Source organism: Ambystoma mexicanum, chromosome 1p, assembly GCF_040938575.1.
Source record: "Ambystoma mexicanum isolate Mex_15411 chromosome 1p, UKY_AmexF1_1, whole genome shotgun sequence".
Lineage (NCBI taxonomy): Eukaryota > Metazoa > Chordata > Amphibia > Caudata > Ambystomatidae > Ambystoma > Ambystoma mexicanum.
In genome coordinates, this window is record NC_090921.1 from 710911242 (window position 1) to 710933176 (window position 21935).

General features: G+C 46.4%; 1 protein-coding gene across 1 annotated transcript in view; it reads left to right on the plus strand.

The window, feature by feature from the left end:
* The window catches only part of THBS3 (thrombospondin 3), a 366994-nt gene that overhangs the window by 160584 nt on the left and 184475 nt on the right, over positions 1-21935 (plus strand). Inside the window, exons 9-11 of the mRNA XM_069650130.1 lie at positions 15119-15259; positions 16107-16184; positions 21124-21276. Coding sequence (XP_069506231.1) covers positions 15119-15259; positions 16107-16184; positions 21124-21276 — 372 coding nt within the window. The remainder of the gene's footprint in view (positions 1-15118; positions 15260-16106; positions 16185-21123; positions 21277-21935) is intronic.

The following is a 21935-nucleotide window of genomic DNA, read 5'->3' on the forward strand; positions in this document are numbered from 1 at the left end:
TTCATTGTCATCACCTTATTTTTGTTTTATGTTAGTTTTTATCATTTTAACTGTAAGTCACATTTACAACAAGAACTGTAAAATGATTGCCAAAACAATTCTTAAAACAATGACACAATTATTTGGATGCTGTAACGTTCACCTGGTTCCCACGGGGGCGCTGGTCTAGTTTGGATTGCTGTGGCCTCTTCTAGCGTGATGCGCAAGACCCGGAACACCGATTGGACAGGACCTCCAAATCGTGCTTGCCTGGCCCGTAGGAATGTCCTTCTGCAGATGAGAAAGGGGATTAACAGTCTGCAGAATAGTGTGCTAGCTCCCCCCTTTCCCCCTTCCCCCTTTGTTCCTCTCTAACTTCCTCCAAACCCCGGTTTAAGCTCACCTTATGGTTTGGAAGGATGAACTCTCCATCCTGCTTCTGGTGCAGGGGCGCGTGTTCGTCCAGTTACTTCACTGGTTTTCAGAATGGCGCTGGCAAAATCCACTTGACTTTCCTGAGCGATGCGCCGTAAGTATGAAAGTTCAAAGTTCAAGTGAGGCCCCCTTTATGTTGTCTTTCTAACCTGTGATCTGTCCTTTATTTCAGGTGTAGAATGAAGGCGATGCGTCGAGGGGTTAAACTGCTGAGGTGAGTAGTGATGAGGGCGATCCCTCTAAATGTCCTTATCATTCCCCAGAAATGTCTCTTGTCCTTTCCCCATAGGGGCCGGGGTACGGTACCTGCCAACGGGGCGGCGCCGACCCGAAATGTGGAAGAAAAGCCGGTAAGTATTATGGCTGTTAATCAGGCTTTCCTTCTGTGTTCCTTCTGCTCACCTTTTGTTTCTTCCTCTCTCCCCTAGGTGCAGAGATGTGGCGTCCGATGCTGACAGCCACGATGGAACCGGGAGATGTCTCGAGGACAGGTGAGTGAAGCGTGGCGCTGCAGCGAGCAACGCAATGCTTTTAAATGGAAGTCTTTCTTCAGGGATGCTGACGAGAAGATTCCGGATGCAGGTAAGAAGTTTGAAATAGTCCTTGGTTTTCACCTTTCTCTTCTCTTCCTTCCTTGCAGGTCTTCCAGGTTCGAGGCGGGCGTGGCTGGAGTCCAGGAGCAGGAGCAGACACGGTGAGCGTTAAGCTACAGGAAGCAGAACAACACGAAGCATTAGCTGCTGTCTGGGCGTGGCTTAAATAGCCACCCAAAGAAGTCCCAGGTATGTATCCTTCCCCAACTAGGTATGTATCCTTCCCTGGCCACGCCCGAGTGAAAAAATAGTCCCTATGAAAAAATAGTCCCTTTCAGGTCTCAGGGAGGCCTGAAGCGTGCAGCATGGTCTGCATCAGGTAAGTGCACAAAACACCTCCCTTTATGAGCCTAGCACCTATGGCGCCAGGACTGATGTCCAACATGAGCCTGGCGCCAAAGGCACCAGGACTGAGTCCAAAGAGCCCCTATAAGGGGCCGCTGGGCTTTTACCCGACGGCATGATGCCTGCTTCCGGGGGTGCTGGGCCTGGCCTGGTGCTCCGGGGGTAGGCATCATGACAGCACTCCACCCCAAGGCCCCTCCCAAGGTCGTTCCTTCTGGAGGTTTCGGTTTGTTTGGGAAATTCCGATGGAACCTTTTTAACAGCCGAGGTGCATGTACGTGATCACTAGGTTCCCAAGACCTTTCCTGAGGCCCGTACCCTTTCCAATCAATTAGATAGAAAAGTTTTGATTTTGAGATCTTAGAATCCAAAATGTTCTTCACCTCGAATTCAGGCTCCCCATCTATTTGAATCGGTTCTGGTGGCTTTGTTAATCTGGTTCCTGGGTGCACTGTTTCAAAAGTGACACATGAAAAACGGGGTGAATCCGCATGTTAGCTGGTAGATCGAGCTTGACTGCCACTGGGTTGATTATAGCTTTGATCGAGTAAGGGCCTAAATACCTTGGATTAAAAGTTCGAGGCCCCTTGAGTGATAGGTGTTTGGTAGCCAACCATACTTGATCCCCTATTTGGTATGGAGGCGCCTCTCTTCGATGCAGATCCGCATTCTTTTTGTATTTCCCTTTCGCATGTTGCAAATGTGCAGTTGCATCCTTGAAGGCTTGAGTAATCGTAGAATGCAAATGGTCCACTGCGGGCATTTCAAGGCTCAGAGGTGAGTCCAAGTGTGAAGTACGACGGTGATGTCCATATAGGGTATAAAAGGGGCTCTGACCAGTTCCAGAGTGTATCGAGTTATTGTATGCATATTCTGCCACCCATAAAATGTCCTTCCAATTACCCTCCGATTGGTGCAAAATACATCGTAGATATTGTTCAAGGGTCTGGTTCGTTCTCTCCGTCTGACCATCGGTCTGTGGGTGGTGGCTGGTCGAGAGTCTTACGTCGATTTGTGCCAGTTGACAACACTTTTTCCAAAAATGAGAAATAAACTGGCTTCCCCGATCGGAGACTAATATGGACGGGAATCCATGCAAACAGATGATATTTTCGAGGAATTCTTTGGCAAGAACAAAGGCTGAAGGTAATCCTTTCAACGGAATAAAGTGGGCCATTTCGGAAAATAAATCAACCACGACCAGAATAGTATTGTAACCATTACAAGAGGGCAGGTCCGTGATAAAATCTAGTGACAGGGTGTGCCAAGGTGCTGGTGGAATGTCTAAGGGCTGAAGAAGACCGGCGGGTCTTGTCTTTTGACCTTTGTTTTGGGCACAAACTCCACAGGACATCACGAAAGATTTAATATCTTTTCGCCAGGAAGGCCACCAGAATTGTCGTTTAACCTTTTCCTCTGTTTTGGCAATGCCAGGATGTCCTTCCATCAGGGTATCATGATGACGGGAAATAACCAGTTCTTGCAATTCCTTTTCTGGCAAAAATAATCGTCCTTGGAAGTAAGGTAAGCCATCCTTGACTGAAAAGTTAGACCCCCTTTTGATCCAATCCTGCAAGGCTGTAGAGTCCAGGAATTGTTTCACTCGTGCTTGAATGTTTTCAAGGGTTCGTAAAGTGGTTATCCCCAAAATTCTTTGTTCAGGAATTATCGGCACAGGTTCTGAGTTTGTGTCTATTTCTTCCATTCCAATTCGGGATAGAGCGTCCGCCTTACCATTCTTATAGCCGGGGCGGTAGGTGATTACAAAATCGAACTCAGCAAAGAACAAAGCCCATCGGAGCTGTCGAGACGATTGAGCCTTGGCAGTTTTTAAATATTGTAAATTTCGGTGATCAGTGATCACTGTGATGGTATGCCGGGCGCCGAGGAGATAATGCCGCCAAACCTTGAAGGCGGACTTAATGGCTAATAGTTCCTTATCGGTGATCGCATAATTTATCTCCGGCGGCGAGAACTTTCTGGACCAAAATGCTACGGGGTGCAGTTGGTTGGTTTCAGGGTCTCTCTGAGACAGGACAGCTCCCATGGCTAAGCTGGACGCGTCGGTTTCGACTATATATGGGAGATCGGGACGCGGGTGCTTCAAAATAGGTGCGGACGTGAACTTAGCTTTCAACTCCTGAAAGGCCTGTTCGGCTTCCTCGGTCCATTCAAAACGTTTATTTTTTCGCAAGAGTGCAGTGATGGGTTGCACCACACGTGAAAACTCCGGGATAAACCTGCGATAAAAGTTGGCAAAACCAAGCATGCTTTGGACACCTTTCACCGAACTCGGTGATGGCCATTTGAGGATGGCATCCACTTTCCGTGAATCCATTCGGACCCCTTTAGGTGTCAGGATGAATCCGAGAAACTCAACCTCGGTGGTATGGAAAACACATTTTTCCAGCTTGGCAAACAGTTTGTGCTGGCGCAGCTTCTCTAGGACGGCCCTGACATGCTTTCTGTGATCAGATTCCGAAGAGGAGTACACAAGAATGTCATCGATATACACGACAACACAGACATCGATGAGTTCCCGAAGGACTTCGTTCATGAAGAATTGGAAGGCTGCAGGCGCGTTGCACAACCCGAAAGGTATCACCTGGTATTCGAATAGTCCATATTTTGTACGGAAGGCCGTTTTCCATTCGTCGCCTTCTTTTACTCGTACCAGATGATAAGCCCCCCGGAGATCTAACTTGGTGTATACGCAAGCGTCCTTCACCTGGTCAAGGAGTTCAGGGATCAGAGGCAGAGGGTAACGATTTTTAACAGTTATCTGGTTCAATGCGCGGTAATCGATACAAGTTCTAAGGTCGCCTTCTTTTTTAGGCACGAAGAACAAAGCTGAGGATGCCGGGGACTTTGACAGGCGAATGAAACCATTGGCGAGGTATTGATCTAAATATTGTCTCAAATGCAGATTCTCTGCTTCAGTAAGGGCGTAAATCCTGCTACAAGGGGGTTGTGCACCGGGCACCAGATCGATTTGGCAATCGTACGATCTGTGGGGAGGTAACGTGTTGGCCTGTTCCTTTTGGAAGACGTCCTGAAAGTCTTGGTACTCTGGAGGTAGTTGTACGGGGACAGAGGTTACTGATGCTAGATTAATCTTTGGATTTTCTGGGTAGCAGGTTTGTGCACAATCCGGGAAGGTTATTCTCTTCGCTCGCCAATCAATTCGAGGATTATGTGTCTCTAACTAAGGGATTCCGAGAATAAGCTGAAACTGTGGAGCCTTGATTACATCAAACACAACTGCCTCCCGATGGCCATCACGACCTACAAGTGTCACCTCAGCTGTGGAATGTGTTACCGGTCCAGAGGCAATTTCGGTTCCATCTACTGTGGTGATGACATCTTTGTTGGTTTTAGGACGCAGAGGGAGGTTTATCCTAGAGACCAATTCTCGATCCACATAGTTTCCTATAGCCCCGCTATCGATGTATGCCTTTATAGCATGCAACCGTTTAGGCTGTTCCGGATCTACGAGGACCATTGGCACAATGAAATGCGAGGTCTGAGAGTTAGTTTTCAAGCTCGGCAAGCGGACCCCTACGCTTGCCGGGCGTGGTCGTTTTCCGATACAGAGTTTCCATGGATTTTATCAGCGGCTCCTACCACCTTCTTGGGTGACTTAACCGGGCAATCTCGTAGAAAGTGTCCAGAGGACCCACAATAAAGGAATAATTGCATCTTTCGTCTTCTTTCCCGTTCTTTTTGAGTTAGGGGTCCTTTAACACCTCCGATTTGCATAGGCTCCGAGGCATCAGCCCCCTTGGGGTTAGCGTGGGTCTTGGCCAACACCGGAGTTTCAAACTTGGACCGATCTGCTTTTCTGTTTTGCAGCCTGTGATCCAATTGGACCACTAAGTCTATATATTCAGTGCATTCTTGGGGCGGATTTACAACTTGTGCCAGGGCATCTTTAAGTTCTCCGCGTAGACCTCGATAGAATAACGTGATTCTTTTATCCTCTGGCCAACCAGTTTCCACAATTAGTCTATTGAAGGTTGCAATGTAGGATAGAAGGTCTTGATTGCCCTGTCGCAGAGATAGAAGTTCGTCATCCAGAGCCTGTCCCTGGGAGTGTTGAGCAAATAACCTTTCCATGCTTGTTTGAAATCCTTGAAAATCACGAAGAATCGGGTCATCTTGAGTTACCAGTGGGACTGACCAATCGGCAGCACAGCCGCTGAGATATGACAACACAAAGGCTACCTTGGTCTGATCATTAGGGAAGGCCCCAGGTCTGCATAGGAAGTGCAAACGACAATGATTCATGAATACGGCGAATCGTTTGGGGTCCCCAGCAAAGCGTTCAGGTGGGGCCAGCGGCATGTTTTCAGGTAGATTAATCTGCACCGGGTTACTGGAAACCACAGGAGCGGGGTTCCCCCCGGAACCGGGTAAAGGAGTTTGTCCAGCTTGACCTTGCAAAAGCTGTCTAGCCAGGTCATCAGCTCTATCCTTTATTACAATCACTTCCCTCCTGAGGGCACTAGTCTCTTGATGAGCGGCGTGTACTTCGGCCCGTAATTCCCCCAGTAATTGGGCCAACTGGTCAGTTTCGGAAATTTCCATAGCGCCTGGGTGGGAATTTGTAGGAAGGCTTCGCGTTCTGTAACGCTCACCTGGTTCCCACGGGGGCGCTGGTCTAGTCTGGATTGCTGTGGCCTCTTCTAGCGTGATGCGCAGGACCCGGAACACCGATTGGACAGGACCTCCAAATCGTGCTTGCCTGGCCCGTAGGAATATCCTTCTGCAGATGAGAAAGGGGATTAACAGTCTGCAGAATAGTGTGCTAGCTCCCCCCTTTCTCCCTTCCCCCTTTGTTCCTCTCTAACTTCCTCCAAACCCCGGTTTAAGCTCACCTTATGGTTTGGAAGGATGAACTCTCCATCCTGCTTCTGGTGCAGGGGCGCGTGTTCGTCCAGTTACTTCACTGGTTTTCAGAATGGCACTGGCAAAATCCACTTGACTTTCCTGAGCGATGCGCCGTAAGTATGAAAGTTCAAAGTTCAAGTGAGGCCCCCTTTATGTTGTCTTTCTAACCTGTGATCTGTCCTTTATTTCAGGTGCAGAATGAAGGCGATGCGTCGAGGGGTTAAACTGCCGAGGTGAGTAGTGATGAGGGCGATCCCTCTAAATGGCCTTATCATTCCCCAGAAATGTCTCTTGTCCTTTCCCCAAAGGGGCCGGGGTACGGTACCTGCCAACGGGGCGGCGCCAACCCGAAATGTGGAAGAAAAGCCGGTAAGTATTATGGCTGTTAATCAGGCTTTCCTTCTGTGTTCCTTCTGCTCACCTTTTGTTTCTTCCTCTCTCCCCTAGGTGCAGAGATGTGGCGTCCGATGCTGACAGCCGCGATGGAACTGGGAGATGTCTTGAGGACAGGTGAGTGAAGCGTGGCGCTGCAGCGAGCAACGCGATGCTTTTAAATGGAAGTCTTTCTTCAGGGATGCTGGCGAGAAGATTCCGGATGCAGGTAAGAAGTTTGAAATAGTCCTTGGTTTTCACCTTTCTCTTCTCTTCCTTCCTTGCAGGTCTTCCAGGTTCGAGGCGGGCGCGGCTGGAGTCCAGGAGCAGGAGAAGACACGGTGAGCGTTAAGCTGCAGGAAGCAGAACAACGCGAAGCATGAGCTGCTGTCTGGGCGTGGCTTAAATAGCCACCAAAGAAGTCCCAGGTATGTATCCTTCCCCAACTAGGTATGTATCCTTCCCTGGCCACGCCCGAGTGAAAAAAAAATCCCTATGAAAAAATAGTCCCTTTCAGGTCTCAGGGAGGCCTGAAGCGTGCAGCATGGTCTGCATCAGGTAAGTGCACAAAACACCTCCCTTTATGAGCCTGGCACCTATGGCGCCAGGACTGATGTCCAACATGAGCCTGGCGCCAAAGGCACCAGGACTGAGTCCAAAGAGCCCTATAAGGGGCCGCTGGGCTTTTACCCGAGGGCATGATGCCTGCTTCCGGGGGTGCTGGGCCTGGCCTGGTGCTCCGGGGGTAGGCATCATGACAGCTGCCCCCAAAAAAGTCACTATATTTGTATTCCTTCTTATCAATGCAGGGTAAAACAGAAGTATATAAGAGAAAACAGCAAGTAAGAATGTATGGACAATTGCAACATAAACACTTAAATATTGGGTCCCCTCTTTAATTATTCCTTGGTTTTCTCTATTTCAGTTCTAGAGACGATATTTCAATATTATGGCAACTGAATTAATCCATAAATCAATTCTAATCTAAAAATGTTTTGCTTTCTTTATCCAAATCTTTAGTCATCGATCTTGTGGTCATCCTTTGCTGTCCTTCTCTTGCTTCAGTGTGAGGACTTGCTTCACTAGAAATGCTTGTTTCATTGTGGGCACTTGCTTTGCTGGAAACGGGTTCAGGAGAGGTCAATGTTGCTTCACCTTTATACAATTTTATATTGTGAAGGTGGATCCAAGCACTCCTTCCTTTTAACTTAGCCCCAGAAGGACTTATGTCTTCCACCTCAAATGGCCCTTCAAATCGAGGGGTACTCCAGGTGCATACAAATTTGCATACTAACACCTGGTCCCCTATGTATACTGGTAGTGCTTTTAATGCATTTCCCAAATGCATAAGCTGAGTGTCCTCTTTGTTTACATCTGACCCTGCCTATTAGTGCTTGATCTTTTGAGAAATAAAAGAATCTTTAAATAGTCATGTATTTCATCGCCTAGTGCCCTTGCTACACTGTGGGCGTCTGTATTTGCTCTTATTTGGGAGGGGATGTTGAGAGGAGTCCTCATCCGGCATCCACTCACTAACTCATGGGGCGTTAAATGGTGATCTGAACCAGGTTGATTCCTTAATGCATATAATACAAGTGGTAGGCAATGTAGCCATCCTTTATTTAGTGGTAACTTTAGCTTTGCAATCCTCTCCTTCAAAAGTCCCTTTAATCGCTCACATATCCTTTTACTTGTGGGTGATAGGCCGAAGCAAATTTATCCTTAATGCCCAATAGTGAGACTATGGGCCTCATTACGATTTTGGCGGTCTGGGTTCCCAGAATGGGGAATTACCGGGCCATTCCGAGTTCGGAGGGCCCGGTAATTTCTCCCTCCAGGAACCCGGGCCCGGACCTTCCCCATTCCCATTTCAGCCCCCATATGGCTGAATGGGAATGGGGGAGGGAGCAAACAACGGGCCGATTACGAGCAGCCCGTTGTTTGCTCCCTCTTCCCCTGCGGCACCCTGTAAGCATGCCTGGTTTGACCAGGCGTTACTTACCGAGACCCGCGAGGGGAGCTTGTAATGAGGCAGAACGGGTTTAACGGGTCCGCCTCCTTTAGCGGGTCCGGTTAACCCGTTCCGCCTCACTTGTAATGAGGCCCTATATTTTCAAAAAGGTCATTCACAAAATGTGGTCCATTATCGGATCGCAAAATTTCACACACCGCCCATCTTGGGAAAACTTCACAAATCAAAAACCTTGCGGCACATGCAGCATCAGGATGCACGCATGGTCCTGCCTTAATCCATCTTGAAAAGGAACAAATTACAATGATCATGTATTGATAGCCACTACATGTTTGCAACATATCCACATAGTCTATGTGCAAATGTTGGAAGGGGCCATTAGGTCTGGGGATTACTCCTCTCACCATTCCCAGGGTGTGCCCCACTGTACATTTTTGGGACACAATACAATTTACAATGAACTGTGCCACATGCTCATTAAGGTTCGGTATGAACCAATCTTCTGCTATAGTAGCAGCTAGAATCCCTCAAGTCACATGCGCGGGATAGTGGACCTGCTCCATTGCTACTCTCAATAAAGCTAGAGGCATAACTGGCTTTACTGTACTATCCTGCCTCTAAATTGCCTCAGTGGAGGATAAGGAACACTGCTGCTTTTTCCATAACTCCTTTTCTTCCTGCAATGTTCGCCCTTGTATTTCAATTAAATGTACAATGGACATCATATTAAATCCTCCTTTAACCAGCATGCATCGCCATTTTGCTTTCTTCTAATTTTTTAACTCATCTTCATACACAGTTGAGTAATATGCAGTGCGTTTGTCTCTATGTCTGCAGCTTCGTTTCCGCGAGAGATTAAGTCTCTTCTTTTTGAACGTGCTGCACATTTTATGATTCTTGTAGTTGCTGGAAAGCTTACGGCTTCAATAAGTGTGTCTAATAGCCCTGCATGTTGCAGTGGAGTGCCATCTGCACGGAGGAAGCCCCTCCTCTTCCAATGTGCCAGACCTGCGTGTACTGTTGATGTTACATAGGTGGAGTCAGAGTACACCGTCACTTTCTCCTCCTCAAAACTTTGCAATGCATCAATAAGTGCAGCTAATTCTGCAACCTGCGCGGAATAGGGTGACGGTAATCATCTACTCATTAATACTTCAAAGGTACCCTTTTGGCTCACCCTTACTACTGCTGATCATGAATGTCTCACCCCAGTTTGTTGGTCAATCTTGGATGAAACATCAATGAAAACCACTGCCCCTCTTCCCAGAGCATTTTCTCTAATATCAGGAATGTCATTATAACATTCAGTATATGTAACACAGTCAGGCACATCATCATCTTCTCCCACTGGTTTAGCTATGAATGTTGCTGGATTCACTACATTACACCTTACAATTTTAATATCCAGGTTTGAGATAATTACTTCATACCCGATGCCCTTTGAGTGGTTAACAAACTCTTGGGCTTTTTTTAAATTGCAAATAATGCAAGCTGCGTAAACAGAGTTACGGAACATCCCATAGTTATACTTGAAGCCTTTTCTATGGCAAATGTAGTGGCCGCCAAAGAGGGTACTGTCCCGTCATAACTGGATCTAAAATCCCACTGTGATAGGCTAATGGTTTGTGACCATGTCCCAATGTCATCTTCTGTGTAAGGACTGCCATCATGACTTCTCCATTTGAATGTGAAAATAAGTAAAATTCTTCACTACAATTTGGAATCCCTAATACAGGAGCTGTACTGATTGCATTTCTTAATTCACTAAATCTTTCAGACATGCCATCTTTCCACACCAATTTAGTTTTAGCCACCTGTGCCTCTTTAAGCACTTTTAATAGTGGTCCAATATGTGTACTGTAATCAAAAACCCAAGCCCTGCAGAAATTGCATAAACCTAAGAATTGCTGCTTGGGTGTTTGGCTGCATGGTTCTCATAATAGCTTCTGCTCTTTCAGGTGTCACTCTTTTTCCTTCATATGATATTAACTCTCCTATGTATAATACGTCTTCTTGACAATACTGTAATTTGTCTTTGTCTACTTTGTACCCTCTCTCTGCAAGTATCGTCATAGGTTTGACAGAGTCTTCTTTGCATATCTCTTCTGTCTCAATACACACTAAATGCAATCTATGTATTGAATAAGGGCACTTTCGAGTCCATCTGAGCTATTAGCCCCATGGCTGCCACCAAACCGGGCTCATTCACCGGGTTCCTGCAATGAGGAATAACCGGGTCATTCCAACATTGGAGGACCCGGTAATTCCTCCTAGCAGGAACCATTCCCCATTCCCATTTGAGCCCCAATAGGGCTCAATGGGAATGGGGATGGAGGTAACAACGGGCAGGTTACTACTGGCCCGTTGTTACATCCTTCTTCCCCTCGCGGGACCCGGAAAGCACGCCTGGTTTTACCAGGCATCCGATCCGGGTCCCACGATGGGAAGCTTATAATCAGCCCTGACGAAATGAAGGGGGCCGGTCCCGTACCGAACCTTGTATGTTTCAGTGAATTGTTCTATATGAAAATGAAGTCAAATCCTGTGAGTCTTTGTGTAAAGGAATTGAGAAACATTTTTCAAATTGACAACAGTAAAATACCTGGCTGTTGGCAGAATATTGCATGATATTGTTGCAGGGTTTGGAACTAAAGGAAAATCTGCTTCGACTATATAGTTCAGAGGGCGAAGGTCCTGGATAAATCTCCACGAACCCCTCTTCGATGTCTCAATAGGGTACACGGTTGTGTGGCACAGTGAATCTTATGGTACTAGAATGCCTGGTTTCATTAGTGCAAATATGGTTTCAAATATCCCCTCATCTGCTTCTCTGGACATCGGATACTGTTTTGCGTGTGGCAAAATAGCTCCTTGTTTAAGCTTAATCGTTACTGCTCCTACTCCTTTCAATAAGCCCATGTCATATGGACTTGTGGTCCATAAGATACTTGGCACTTTTTCCATGTCTTACTGAAAAAATGGCAGCTTTATTTTCACCAACGCCATTCTCTGTGGTACCTCTATGCCTTCAACCTTAATCCAATAAGGGAGACTCATAAAGAATACGAATTCATCATCTGAATTTTCATCCTTAAATAGATCCTCATCGTCAGATCTGTCAATCTATATCCTTCATTGAGGGCTATCACTGTCCTCCACACTCTTCCCTCACCGTCTGCCCCATGAAGCATCACCCTTTCTTCTCTTACCACTGCTGTTTCTAATTCTAAAGGAATAATTTGCCCTACCACATCATCCATGGGTATTTCCGGCCTGAACAAAAATGTATCTGGCAACCTTATTATTTTACCTGTTAATTTAGGTAATGATGATAGCAAAAATGTACTTCATATAAGAATACTTCCTCAGCTAGAGGGACTCCTCGTAAGGCTTTTCTTCCTGCAAAAGCTTGGATAAGTTGCCTCACATTTATTGAATGTATTCCCGGGTTTGAACACACTATGTCCTCACCAGTAAAAGATATTGTCATGTTAAGATTTGTCATCAAATCACATCCTAATATATTCACTGGTGTCTGTCTATAATATAGCAATGGCATAGAAATGTGGTGTTCTCCTATAGCAGTAGGTAATTCATCTGTAAATGGAACTAAAGCTGTTGTGCCAGTAAATCCTTGAGTATTCATGGCAATGGTTGACATTGAAAATATTCCCTCATGGATACAGTAAAGCGTTGCTCCTGTGTCCACAATGAATGAGTATGTCTTGCCTCCTATCGTCACCTTAACCCTTGGTTCCTCTTGGGGGTCTGGTGTTATCGATAGTACTGAACACATTAGGTCATCCTGTCAGCTGTCCTATTGTGGACATAAATGTATCCCTGTGTCTGTGAAAGGATTTCCTCCAACCACAGTCAAACTCCCTAATATGGGTTTCACTATCTGCGTAGCTCCCGTATCCATCTGCCATTGTGATGTGCCTGTCTGTTGCATTTGCATGGGGGCTTGCTGTTGCTGCCCTTGTAATGATTGCGTTTGCATTGGTATTTGTTGGAATTGTTGTGGTTGTGACACTTGTGTTTGTGTTGGCGCTTACTAAAACTGCTGCGGTAGCGGCGCAGGTGTGTGATTTTGCCTGTGATCTTGGGGATAATATCCTTGTGAATCTGTGTTATATTTTGGAGCATATTACACCCCCCCCCTTGAAGATTGACAATTTAGCTGTGGCGTAGTTGTTCTACTTCTCCAAACTCTAGCCATGTGCCCTAATTTTCCACAATTCCAACATATCAATGATTGTCCACCATTAAATCCTCCACTTCCTTGAGGGTTTTGAAATCCCAGAGGCCCATTCCCTCTGCCTGTCGGCATATAATTATTCCCATTCTGACCTTGAGCATTGACTATGTTATTTTGCTTCTGGATTTGTACTATTTGTGCCATGCCTCCCTCATTGCTTGTCAGCACTGCTTCCTCTATGACATACTTTTACAATTTTTCTGCACCAACTTCGCCTCTTCTTGTTTTCTTCCCTCAGCTTTTTTCTTATACTTTTCTTTTAATATTCTACAATAATGCGTGATTGCTAATTGAATCTCTGGCCAGGGTTCTGCTTTCATTCCCACCTGTTTCTTTAACTGCCGTTGTACTGGTTCTGGCGGCCCTTGAAAAAATATGTGGTAAAATATTGGGATAGTTTTATCCCACGGTTCATGCGTCTCTGCACTCCATTTATCTTGAATATCCTGAATAAAAGAAATGGGGTCCTCATCCACCCTCATTTTCCTAATCAATATTGCCCCAATATCCGATGTATCTGGATATTGTACTCTAAGCTCTCGCCATAAATTTTCTCTACAATTATTGAATCCCGCTCCATCATGCACTGTATTTTGTGCAGTTACTTTTAGGCATGTAGAGTCCATTAATGATGCCATGCACCTGGTGAAAAGAAACAGTAAGTAGTTTATTTAATCAGAGCGCCGATAGCAGCGGGTACCCACAACAACCACAACCCAGCTCTCTCGCCAATGGACCACTCATTCCAGAACACCAATGTGTTCTGGAACTCAGAGAGGCGTAACACATCGTAGCATCTTGGCATACAAAGGGGGACGGCGGTGTGACGGCTGCAGGATAGTGAAGAGCAGCGTGTTGGCAGTGACAGACAGGGGATTTGGGGGATATAAGATAGACTTACCAATAAGACTACCATCTCCAGTTTGCAGTCTCTCCGGCCCCTTGATAGCTAAGCATCTCAGGGGGATTTCCTTTTTTGTGCCACAGCTAAATAATGGCATGTTATGATCCTCTTTTTAATGCACAAGGCATGATCGCACAGAACAGCGCTTATAAATATGAGAATGTTTGAGGAGCAGAAGGATTGCACGTAGACCTCCTACAGCAACGTTAGCATTCTAATCTCCTGTGTACTGCTGTGCACTGGTGAGGATGTTAACGAGACACTCATGCGCATACACAGACATTAGTCTTGCTCAATATGGAATATAGCTGTATCCCTCCATTAGGATTCATGCCTTTTTGTTTCTTACAACATGCTCTCATAAGATTGCATAAATGAATCTCCTGGCCTGTGTTTCTGTATGTTTGGCGATTTAATCCGGACGTTTGCTTAGATACTGTGGGCCAGATTCTCCCAAAAAGTTTGGGCGCAAATGATGAGATGCGCCAAAAAAAGAGCAGCCCCATTCGCAGAGGACATCTTAATGAGCGTATCTTAAATGCACTCATTCAGGTGCCCTTTTCCCCCTTTGCGCATTTGTGCAAATCAGGGGGCATTTCTGCATATTTAAATTTAAAAGTGCATCCCGATTCACGAACGAGATGCACTTTTAAATGTGCAAAAATCAGGGACATCCCCTTGCCCCTGTTGTGAATGGGCGCAGTGGAGGCGCAAATCATGGAAGAGTAATTTCTGACCCAGTCATGATTTTTTTTTTAAGCGTGACAGCTGCCGTATAAAACGCGGCTGTCACACTTGCAGTTCTATCCCCCAATCAGGGATGCAAATCTTCGGCTATTTTCAAGCATTTCACAGAGATGGGCCTTTTAAGGTCCCGTCTCTGTGAAATGCGCTGCTGGTCGGGAGCGTGCTCCCGGCACTAATGAATACAAAGCGACTTGACATCGCATATTTGCGTCACTGCCCAGCCCCTCCTGAAATGCGCAAGTCACCTTTGAGAATAAGGCGACCGGCGCATTTCTGAAAGAAGTGCACATTAAACGAGCGCATTCCGTGTGCTCCTTTCATTTGTGCTACTTTTTGTGGATCTAGCCCAGTGTGTTTTATAATTAATAAGAAATGTAACCAACTAACATGGATTTACAAAATGTGCATTAAAAATAATCTAATTTATTAGTTTCTCTCCCGATTACAAACTACGCATGCATGATGGAAACTGCATTGAAAAGTGTCTAATTATAGAAATGTGGTATTCAGCATATGAAATGACAAAATGTGATCATTGCAAACAATGTATATTCCGGATTCTAACACCACACCTCCAGTGCCTGCAGGACCCGTAATTTACTATGTTTTTCCTTTTTTCTCAGTGTTCTCATGCCAACCCATGCTTCTTCGGCTCCAAGTGCATAAACACTGCTCCTGGCTTCCGCTGTGAGCCCTGTCCGCGGGGATATAAAGGCAACATTGTTTCTGGAGTCGGAGTGGACTATGCCAAAGCCAGCAAGCAGGTGAAATACAGGAAGCCCAGCGGGCTGTCTTCGGTGGGGAAAGGCATGATGTGCTGTGGGTGGTTGCAGTAGTAAGAAAATCTCACCAGGCCAGAAGTTCTGCAGCTGGGAATCATTCAGGGAGAGCTGCAGGCTTTGCTTTGCCAGAAACTCACAGGGAAGTCCGTTTGTCTGGATGGGGACACAAAGGAAGTGCTGGGGGCTTCGAGAATATGGTCAATTCATGAAGCGCTGGTGGTGTCACAGTGGTCCTTGAGGTCCTTGAAGGAAATGCAATTCTGGAAACACTGGAGTTTTTAGGGGCAGGAGGCAGGAAACAAATTAGGGAGCGATGGAGGTCTTCCGTACAGTCACAATTCAGGGAGCGCTGGCGGTGTTGGGTGGGGAAAATTGAAAGAGTGCCTGAGGGATCCAAGATGAAATACTTTTTGGGGCATTTGAGAGATTCTGGATCAGTCGTGATCTTGGACCTTTTGTAGCAAATGTGATTCCAGAACCAAGAAATGGGAGAGATGTTGTCACGGTGAAGCTGAAAGTGCAAGCGTGTTTCTCGAATAGCACGATTTAGTACAAGAAACATTCTGGAGCAGGGGGATTATGGCAACAGGTGGATTGTGGAGCAGGAGGATTGTGGATCAAACATGTCTGCATTAGGATAGAGTACCAGGGATTTGTTTGGAGTGGGTGGTAGTGTTGGGATATCCTAGAGCAGTGAAGCGTCCGAAGCAAAGCTGGGCAATTCTGGAGTTTGGGGTTGGTAGTCTATTGGCACTTTGCGTGTGTATCTTGTTTGGGGGAAGTGGGGATTGTGCTGCATTAATGCAGTTTCTCTATCGGTTTAATGCAGGTATGCACAGACATTGATGAGTGCAATGATGGGAACAACGGAGGATGTGCTGCCAACTCCATCTGCACCAACACAGTGGTTAGTATGGGCCGCCCTAACACAGCATGGAGTATGGCTTGCACACTAACACAGTGGGGAGAACAATCGGCAACAACTCAGTGATATGGGTGGTCTGATAAGGGTAGTTTGTACGAACACAGTGGGGGATATACATAGCCTGGGCTAAAGCAGTCGTAGGTGCACTTTCATTCTGGCACTTTGACACTGCCCTCAGAAAGCTGTGCCATTGCCTTAAGAAGGACATACTAACAGCACCACCAGGAACCGCTACTACGCCCGCACCTCCTAGTAGCTCCACAGTGCTCTACTACCAACCTGTGGCATAAATGCCAGTTAGGTGTTCTGTTGCCCGCACTCTGGATAATGCCACACATTGCCTCTGCCACAGCCCTGGTGGCTGATCCTGACCCTGTCCACCTCTACATGAACACTTTTCCTGCTCCGTCTCCTGCTGCTGCATCACTGCCGAATCATGCTGATTTCCCTTTCATTGGTGACCTTTGACCCCGGCCATAGACCTTCCACCGGTGCAGGGATCTGTACAGGTGGTTTCCCTTTGATATCCTGTAGAACCTGCATTCACCTGCACATTGAGCAGAAGGCTGGAGGTTGCCCCTCCCTGTCCATAGGTACCTGCTGTCTCCTCCTTCCATGGCAGTGCCCTGCCCCTCTCCCGCCATGGTCATCTGCTTGCCCACCCTTCCATGCTGCTGCTGTGCACCTCATTCTATAGTATACTGCTGACCCTCCACCTGTATTCTGTCAGGCTGCCTCCCCTCATTTTAAAATATTCTGCTGTCCTCTACTTTCTTAGTCTTTTAACACCCCCTAGCACTTTCAAGCTTTTTCAAGGTTTTAGGATGTTTTCATTCTGGCAACCAGAGGTATAGACAGGGTAGGGCCTGAGCGGGCAAGGGCCAACCAAAATCTGTAAATGCCCACTCAGCAGCACAATGTGGGCATTTGCAAATGGTTACTTGGGGAGATTTCCCAATGCTAAAGGTCGGTCTGATTTTCTCAGAATTCGCTGAAATTCTCCACTCAGGGCACAAGGAAATCTATAGGGATAATATATGCCAACTCTGCACTGAAGCATGTGTAGAGACCCTACAACATGTTCTTATTGAATGTGCAGGTACTCGTTCCCTCAGATTGGAAAGGTTTGCTAGGTTTGTGGATAAGGCTTGGGATCGTCTTAGGTCTGGGCAGGAAAGTATACTGACCTGGGCGGTGATACTTTCTTACATGAGCTCAGTCTCTTAAAGTAATTTTATGAATTGAGGGGTGAACAATGTGAATTGGTTTTCTTCTTTTTTTTCTTTTTCATTTTGTTCTCTCTTTTTTCTTTTTTCATTCCTCTTATTTTAAATTCTGTTTCTCTCTAGGACGTAATTGAATAGAATGTAATGAGTTACATTTTAGGTAGCAATTTCTTTTTTGCATTATTATAAAATGTTGTGAAAAGTCATAATTGTAATATTTACATTCACTGGAACACAATAGAAAAAAAACATTTGCATATGTTAATGTCACTGCGGTGGGTCCAACTACATTAGCTTCAGACCCAACTTGTTAAACAATCCTGGTCACGCCCCTGCTGCCAAGTTGCCTATGTATAAAAGGGTAAAGCGATAATCCATGGGAAACATTTCATTTTTTCAGTATAATGGGGCTTTAAAGCAAACCATTTAGCTGAAACCATTTATTTGTGTTCAGTCCAAGCCTTTATCACTATAGGGAAGGCGGTCTGCATCCTGCAGCACTCCAGACGTTTTGGACTACAACTGCCATGATCCCTCACCGTTGACTATGCTGACCAAGGGAGTTGGTAGATGTCGTTGAAAACATCTAGAGAACTAAATGCTGCAATCCCCTGTGATAAGAGGAGATAAGGAAGAAAGGGAGGAACAGGTCTTATTTTTTTTAAAAATAGCATTATTAACCCCAGTAGTCAGCCACGCTCTTTGGTCGTAAATTGCAGTCTTTTGTCCCATTGAGCTATGTTACCAATTGTACAGGAAGGGGAAATTAATTTCCCTTTGAAGTGTGCAGACGGCAGATGTCAAGTCTACGATTCTGAGGTGCATGCAAAAATAGAAAGTCGTTCTTCCATGAAGGAAGAACACTTTTCTAGAAAAGTACCATATTCTGTCAAAGTGAGAATGTGGCGGACTGGCATCAATGCCTCGACTTTTGCATGTGCCTCATTTATGGCTTGACAACTGCCCTAGTAACCATCAGGGATGCAGGGCGAGCACTGCAAGGGGATTCTGCTTTCATAAATCTAGGTTTCACATGCAGAAAAATGACCTAAAATACGGCACCTCTGAGGTGTTGTTAACATCTACTGCACACTTTTTCCTTTATAATGAAGTAATTTCTCAGTCATAAGTACCAATTTTATTATTTTCTGACGGATCAAAGCCACTTTTATAATAAGAAATCTGCTAGACTTTTTAGAAATATTTGCAATGTACCTGGCGCACACATTGTCCCCACAAAGAAAGATTTGATCAGCTTTTACAGCTGAAAAGCACAACATCTCCCTTCCAATCTTTCCACGCGCCTCAGAATGGCGCTGCGGAAAACTGGAGCGGAGAATGTTGCCTTTTTGCACTAATTTTATCCCCAGCCCAGCATTGGGCCCTCAGCCATTTTCCATCAGTGTAGGATAGGTGGGCACTTTTACATTCAGGGCAGTATTATTCTGGCAGTATATCGGTAAGTTGAGACTTAGATGTTTTCCACATCTTTTACTCCTGGGATGGCCATGTAGTAGATTCCCGGTCCCTTCTAATTTATTTATTTATTGATTTTTGCATTTGTAAAGCGCCACGCAGCGCAGAGGCATCGGGGCGCTGTAAGTCTTTTCTAGATGGATGTACTTTTCTTAATGGATTCCCACGGCTGCTCCGCGGCGTCATCTCTACCCCGGCTGATGATGATCAGCGTTTGTTCTCCAAGCTTCCGGAGTGCCCCCAAAATCCTCTGCTAGATTGCCACTCGCACTGCCCACAATTATACATTCCATCGTGCCCATCCATCCGTGGCTATCTGCCCGCCTTGCTATCTCTATGCCCTTGATATGTAACAGTGCCAGCTCTCTTCCTTTCCAGGTTCTCTCTTATTCATCTACGATACCTTGACAGTGAGGGAATGCCTCTTATTGCGTCCCAGGCCCAATTCCCCAGGGGCGTCTCCGATTTATATTGGATGTCCTTTCCACGTCTCTTGTCTCTTATTGAATCTGATAGCGCTGGCATTTTGTTTCTTGGGTGGTTTGGGTGGATTTGCAAGCAGCGACTGTGATTGAGTGGATCTTCTTTCTAGCTTAGGTCTGGGCAAAAGAGGTGTCTGTGTGGGGGCGGTCGGATCTTCCCGGGCAGGGGCAAATACCATGGAATTTGCTCTAAGTTTCTTTGCACCGTTACTGCGTCCCTCCCCTGTTGATTGCATCCATATTGTTTGTGTTCCTCTGCCAACGCCATGTTGCCTCGGTAGCTCCCTTCCCAGCTCCCCTCCCGGTAGTGGCTGACTTCCTGAACTTTTCCTGCTCCTCTCACAAAAACTAGGTCTTTATATGATGCGTTTCAGTAAGGGCCCTCATCTCTTGCACTGTTAGCTCCCCCTACCCCCATCCTCCCTGCTTACTGGCTGCTTTCAACTGGGGGAAACATCACTAGCAACAAATTAGCACCTTGTTTCAATTTGTCTGAGCCTCTCACAGCTGCTGGTGTAGCTTGGATAACCACCAGGGGTTTTGGGTCTTGCACAGGCTGTTGCAAGACGTCTGCAAGGGGTATCTTTCCTTTACATGATATCCTCTTATACCAAAGCCCATTAAGTGAGCAGTGAGGCACACTACACAGGCAAAGTGCAAAGGAGCTGTGGCTAAGGGTGGTATCTGCATAGATTGTGTTCCTCCAATGCATGTATGCAGGTCAAGTGGGTAGGTATTTGCTTCTTCCCACTTACCCCCTGTACCTCCTCTCACCAGCTCTCATCTGACATGGATATGTGGAATTTAGTCCACCACCTCTCCTCTGTGCCTCTTAAACCTGGTACATTTCCTGAAAACAAGCAGTAAGAGGGTAGAGCAGAGGCCAGCAGGGCTGCAGAAAACCACCTGAGCCTACATCAGTCTTTCAGTTCCTTTCCTTGGCAGTCTTTGGCCAGGGGTGAAGAAGGTCAACTCCATCTGGGGCCACCCATGGCCAAGCCATTCAGCTGCGCTCAATATGATATGATATTGCATTTATAACGTGCCTATACACAAGTGTTTCAAGGCGCGACAATGGACCTCATTACAAGTTTCCCGGTATCCCTGTACCGTCTCTGTCACCTGATACCCCGGAATTACTGGGATATTATGGGTAGCGAAGACGCCGGTAAGTTCCCATTCCATGGAGTGCCATAGGACTCCAATGTATGGGATTGCCGGAATTACCGGCACTGGTAATACCGGTGCTGGTGATTCCAGCACTTATTTACCTGTAGGGCCCAGAGCAACCAGCAGGTCAGGTCTGTCGGTAGATCTGTGCCCCCACTGGCAAACCTGTGTTTCCCCGCTGTGGAAAGAATGCTGGTGCTGGAATTACCGGCATTTTTACTGGCATTTATTCTGGACCGCGGAACTCCGAATGACCCCCAATGTCATTCTGCTTCTCGGTGCAGCCCAAAGCAGAAATCAGCCGACTACTTGACCACCCAAAGCTGCACCATGCAAATCTGTTTTCCTTGCTCTTCTGCTGCCCACTCCTTCCAAGGTCTTACGATGTCCCCCACCTTCATGTAGTCTTCTGCTGCGCCCTTCATGCATTCATTCATTTGCCCCTCATCTTAAATAGTCTTCTACTTACCCCCCCTTCTCCATGATCCTGTGCTGTTCTCCTTTCTTGTTGCGTGTTATCTGATGTTCACAATAAGAATTCTTAGTCACAACTCTTTTCCTTTTCAGGGTTCCTTCAAATGCGGTCAATGCAAAATAGGGTTTGTTGGCAACCAGACCGTGGGCTGCCTGCCCAAGAAGTCCTGTAGCAGTCCAGCCTTTGACCCGTGTGACGTCAATGCACACTGTGTGTTCGAGAGGAATGGCGACGTGACTTGTGCGGTAAGTCATGAGACCTTCCAAACGACTGGTATGTTGATGGTGTGTGGAGCAAGAACAAAAGGATATACCCTAGCTGGAAGCTCAAACGAGCTCCCCATGGCTTCACCGGTGGTGAGAATACCTGGCTTGGTGACACAGTTCATAAGCATGCGCTAAACCCTAATTGATATACTTGCGCTACAGATGAGCTACGGGTAGGTCTGTAGGTTACTGATTGCGGTCTGAACTTGGGTGCTGTGTTCGGGCCATAAGGCCAGACATTATGAATTGGGTAGAGCCATTGAGTGCTCACGTGGAGTGTTGTGTCCAGTGGTGGGACTGTGTAATTGTGAAAGCGTCACCCAGACCATTGTATTAAATTTCTGGAGGTAGCATCTGGAGCACATTGGCCAATGCTGGAGGCATCGCCTAAAGCACTGTGCCAGTTCTGGAGGTCTCATTTAGTCAGTGCTTAGTTTGTGGGGGTGTTTGCCAGGGTTCAGCCCTGGCACTTATTTCTGAGCCTCAGACTCAGTTGGATTATGATGTGGAGTTTTGGCAACTGCATTATTGTAGCTGCCAGTCACATACCAAACACCTACAGAATCAGGGCAACATGTAAATGATGACCGTTTTAAAGACACACTTAAACATCTGTCTCATGTCAAGACACGACAAGT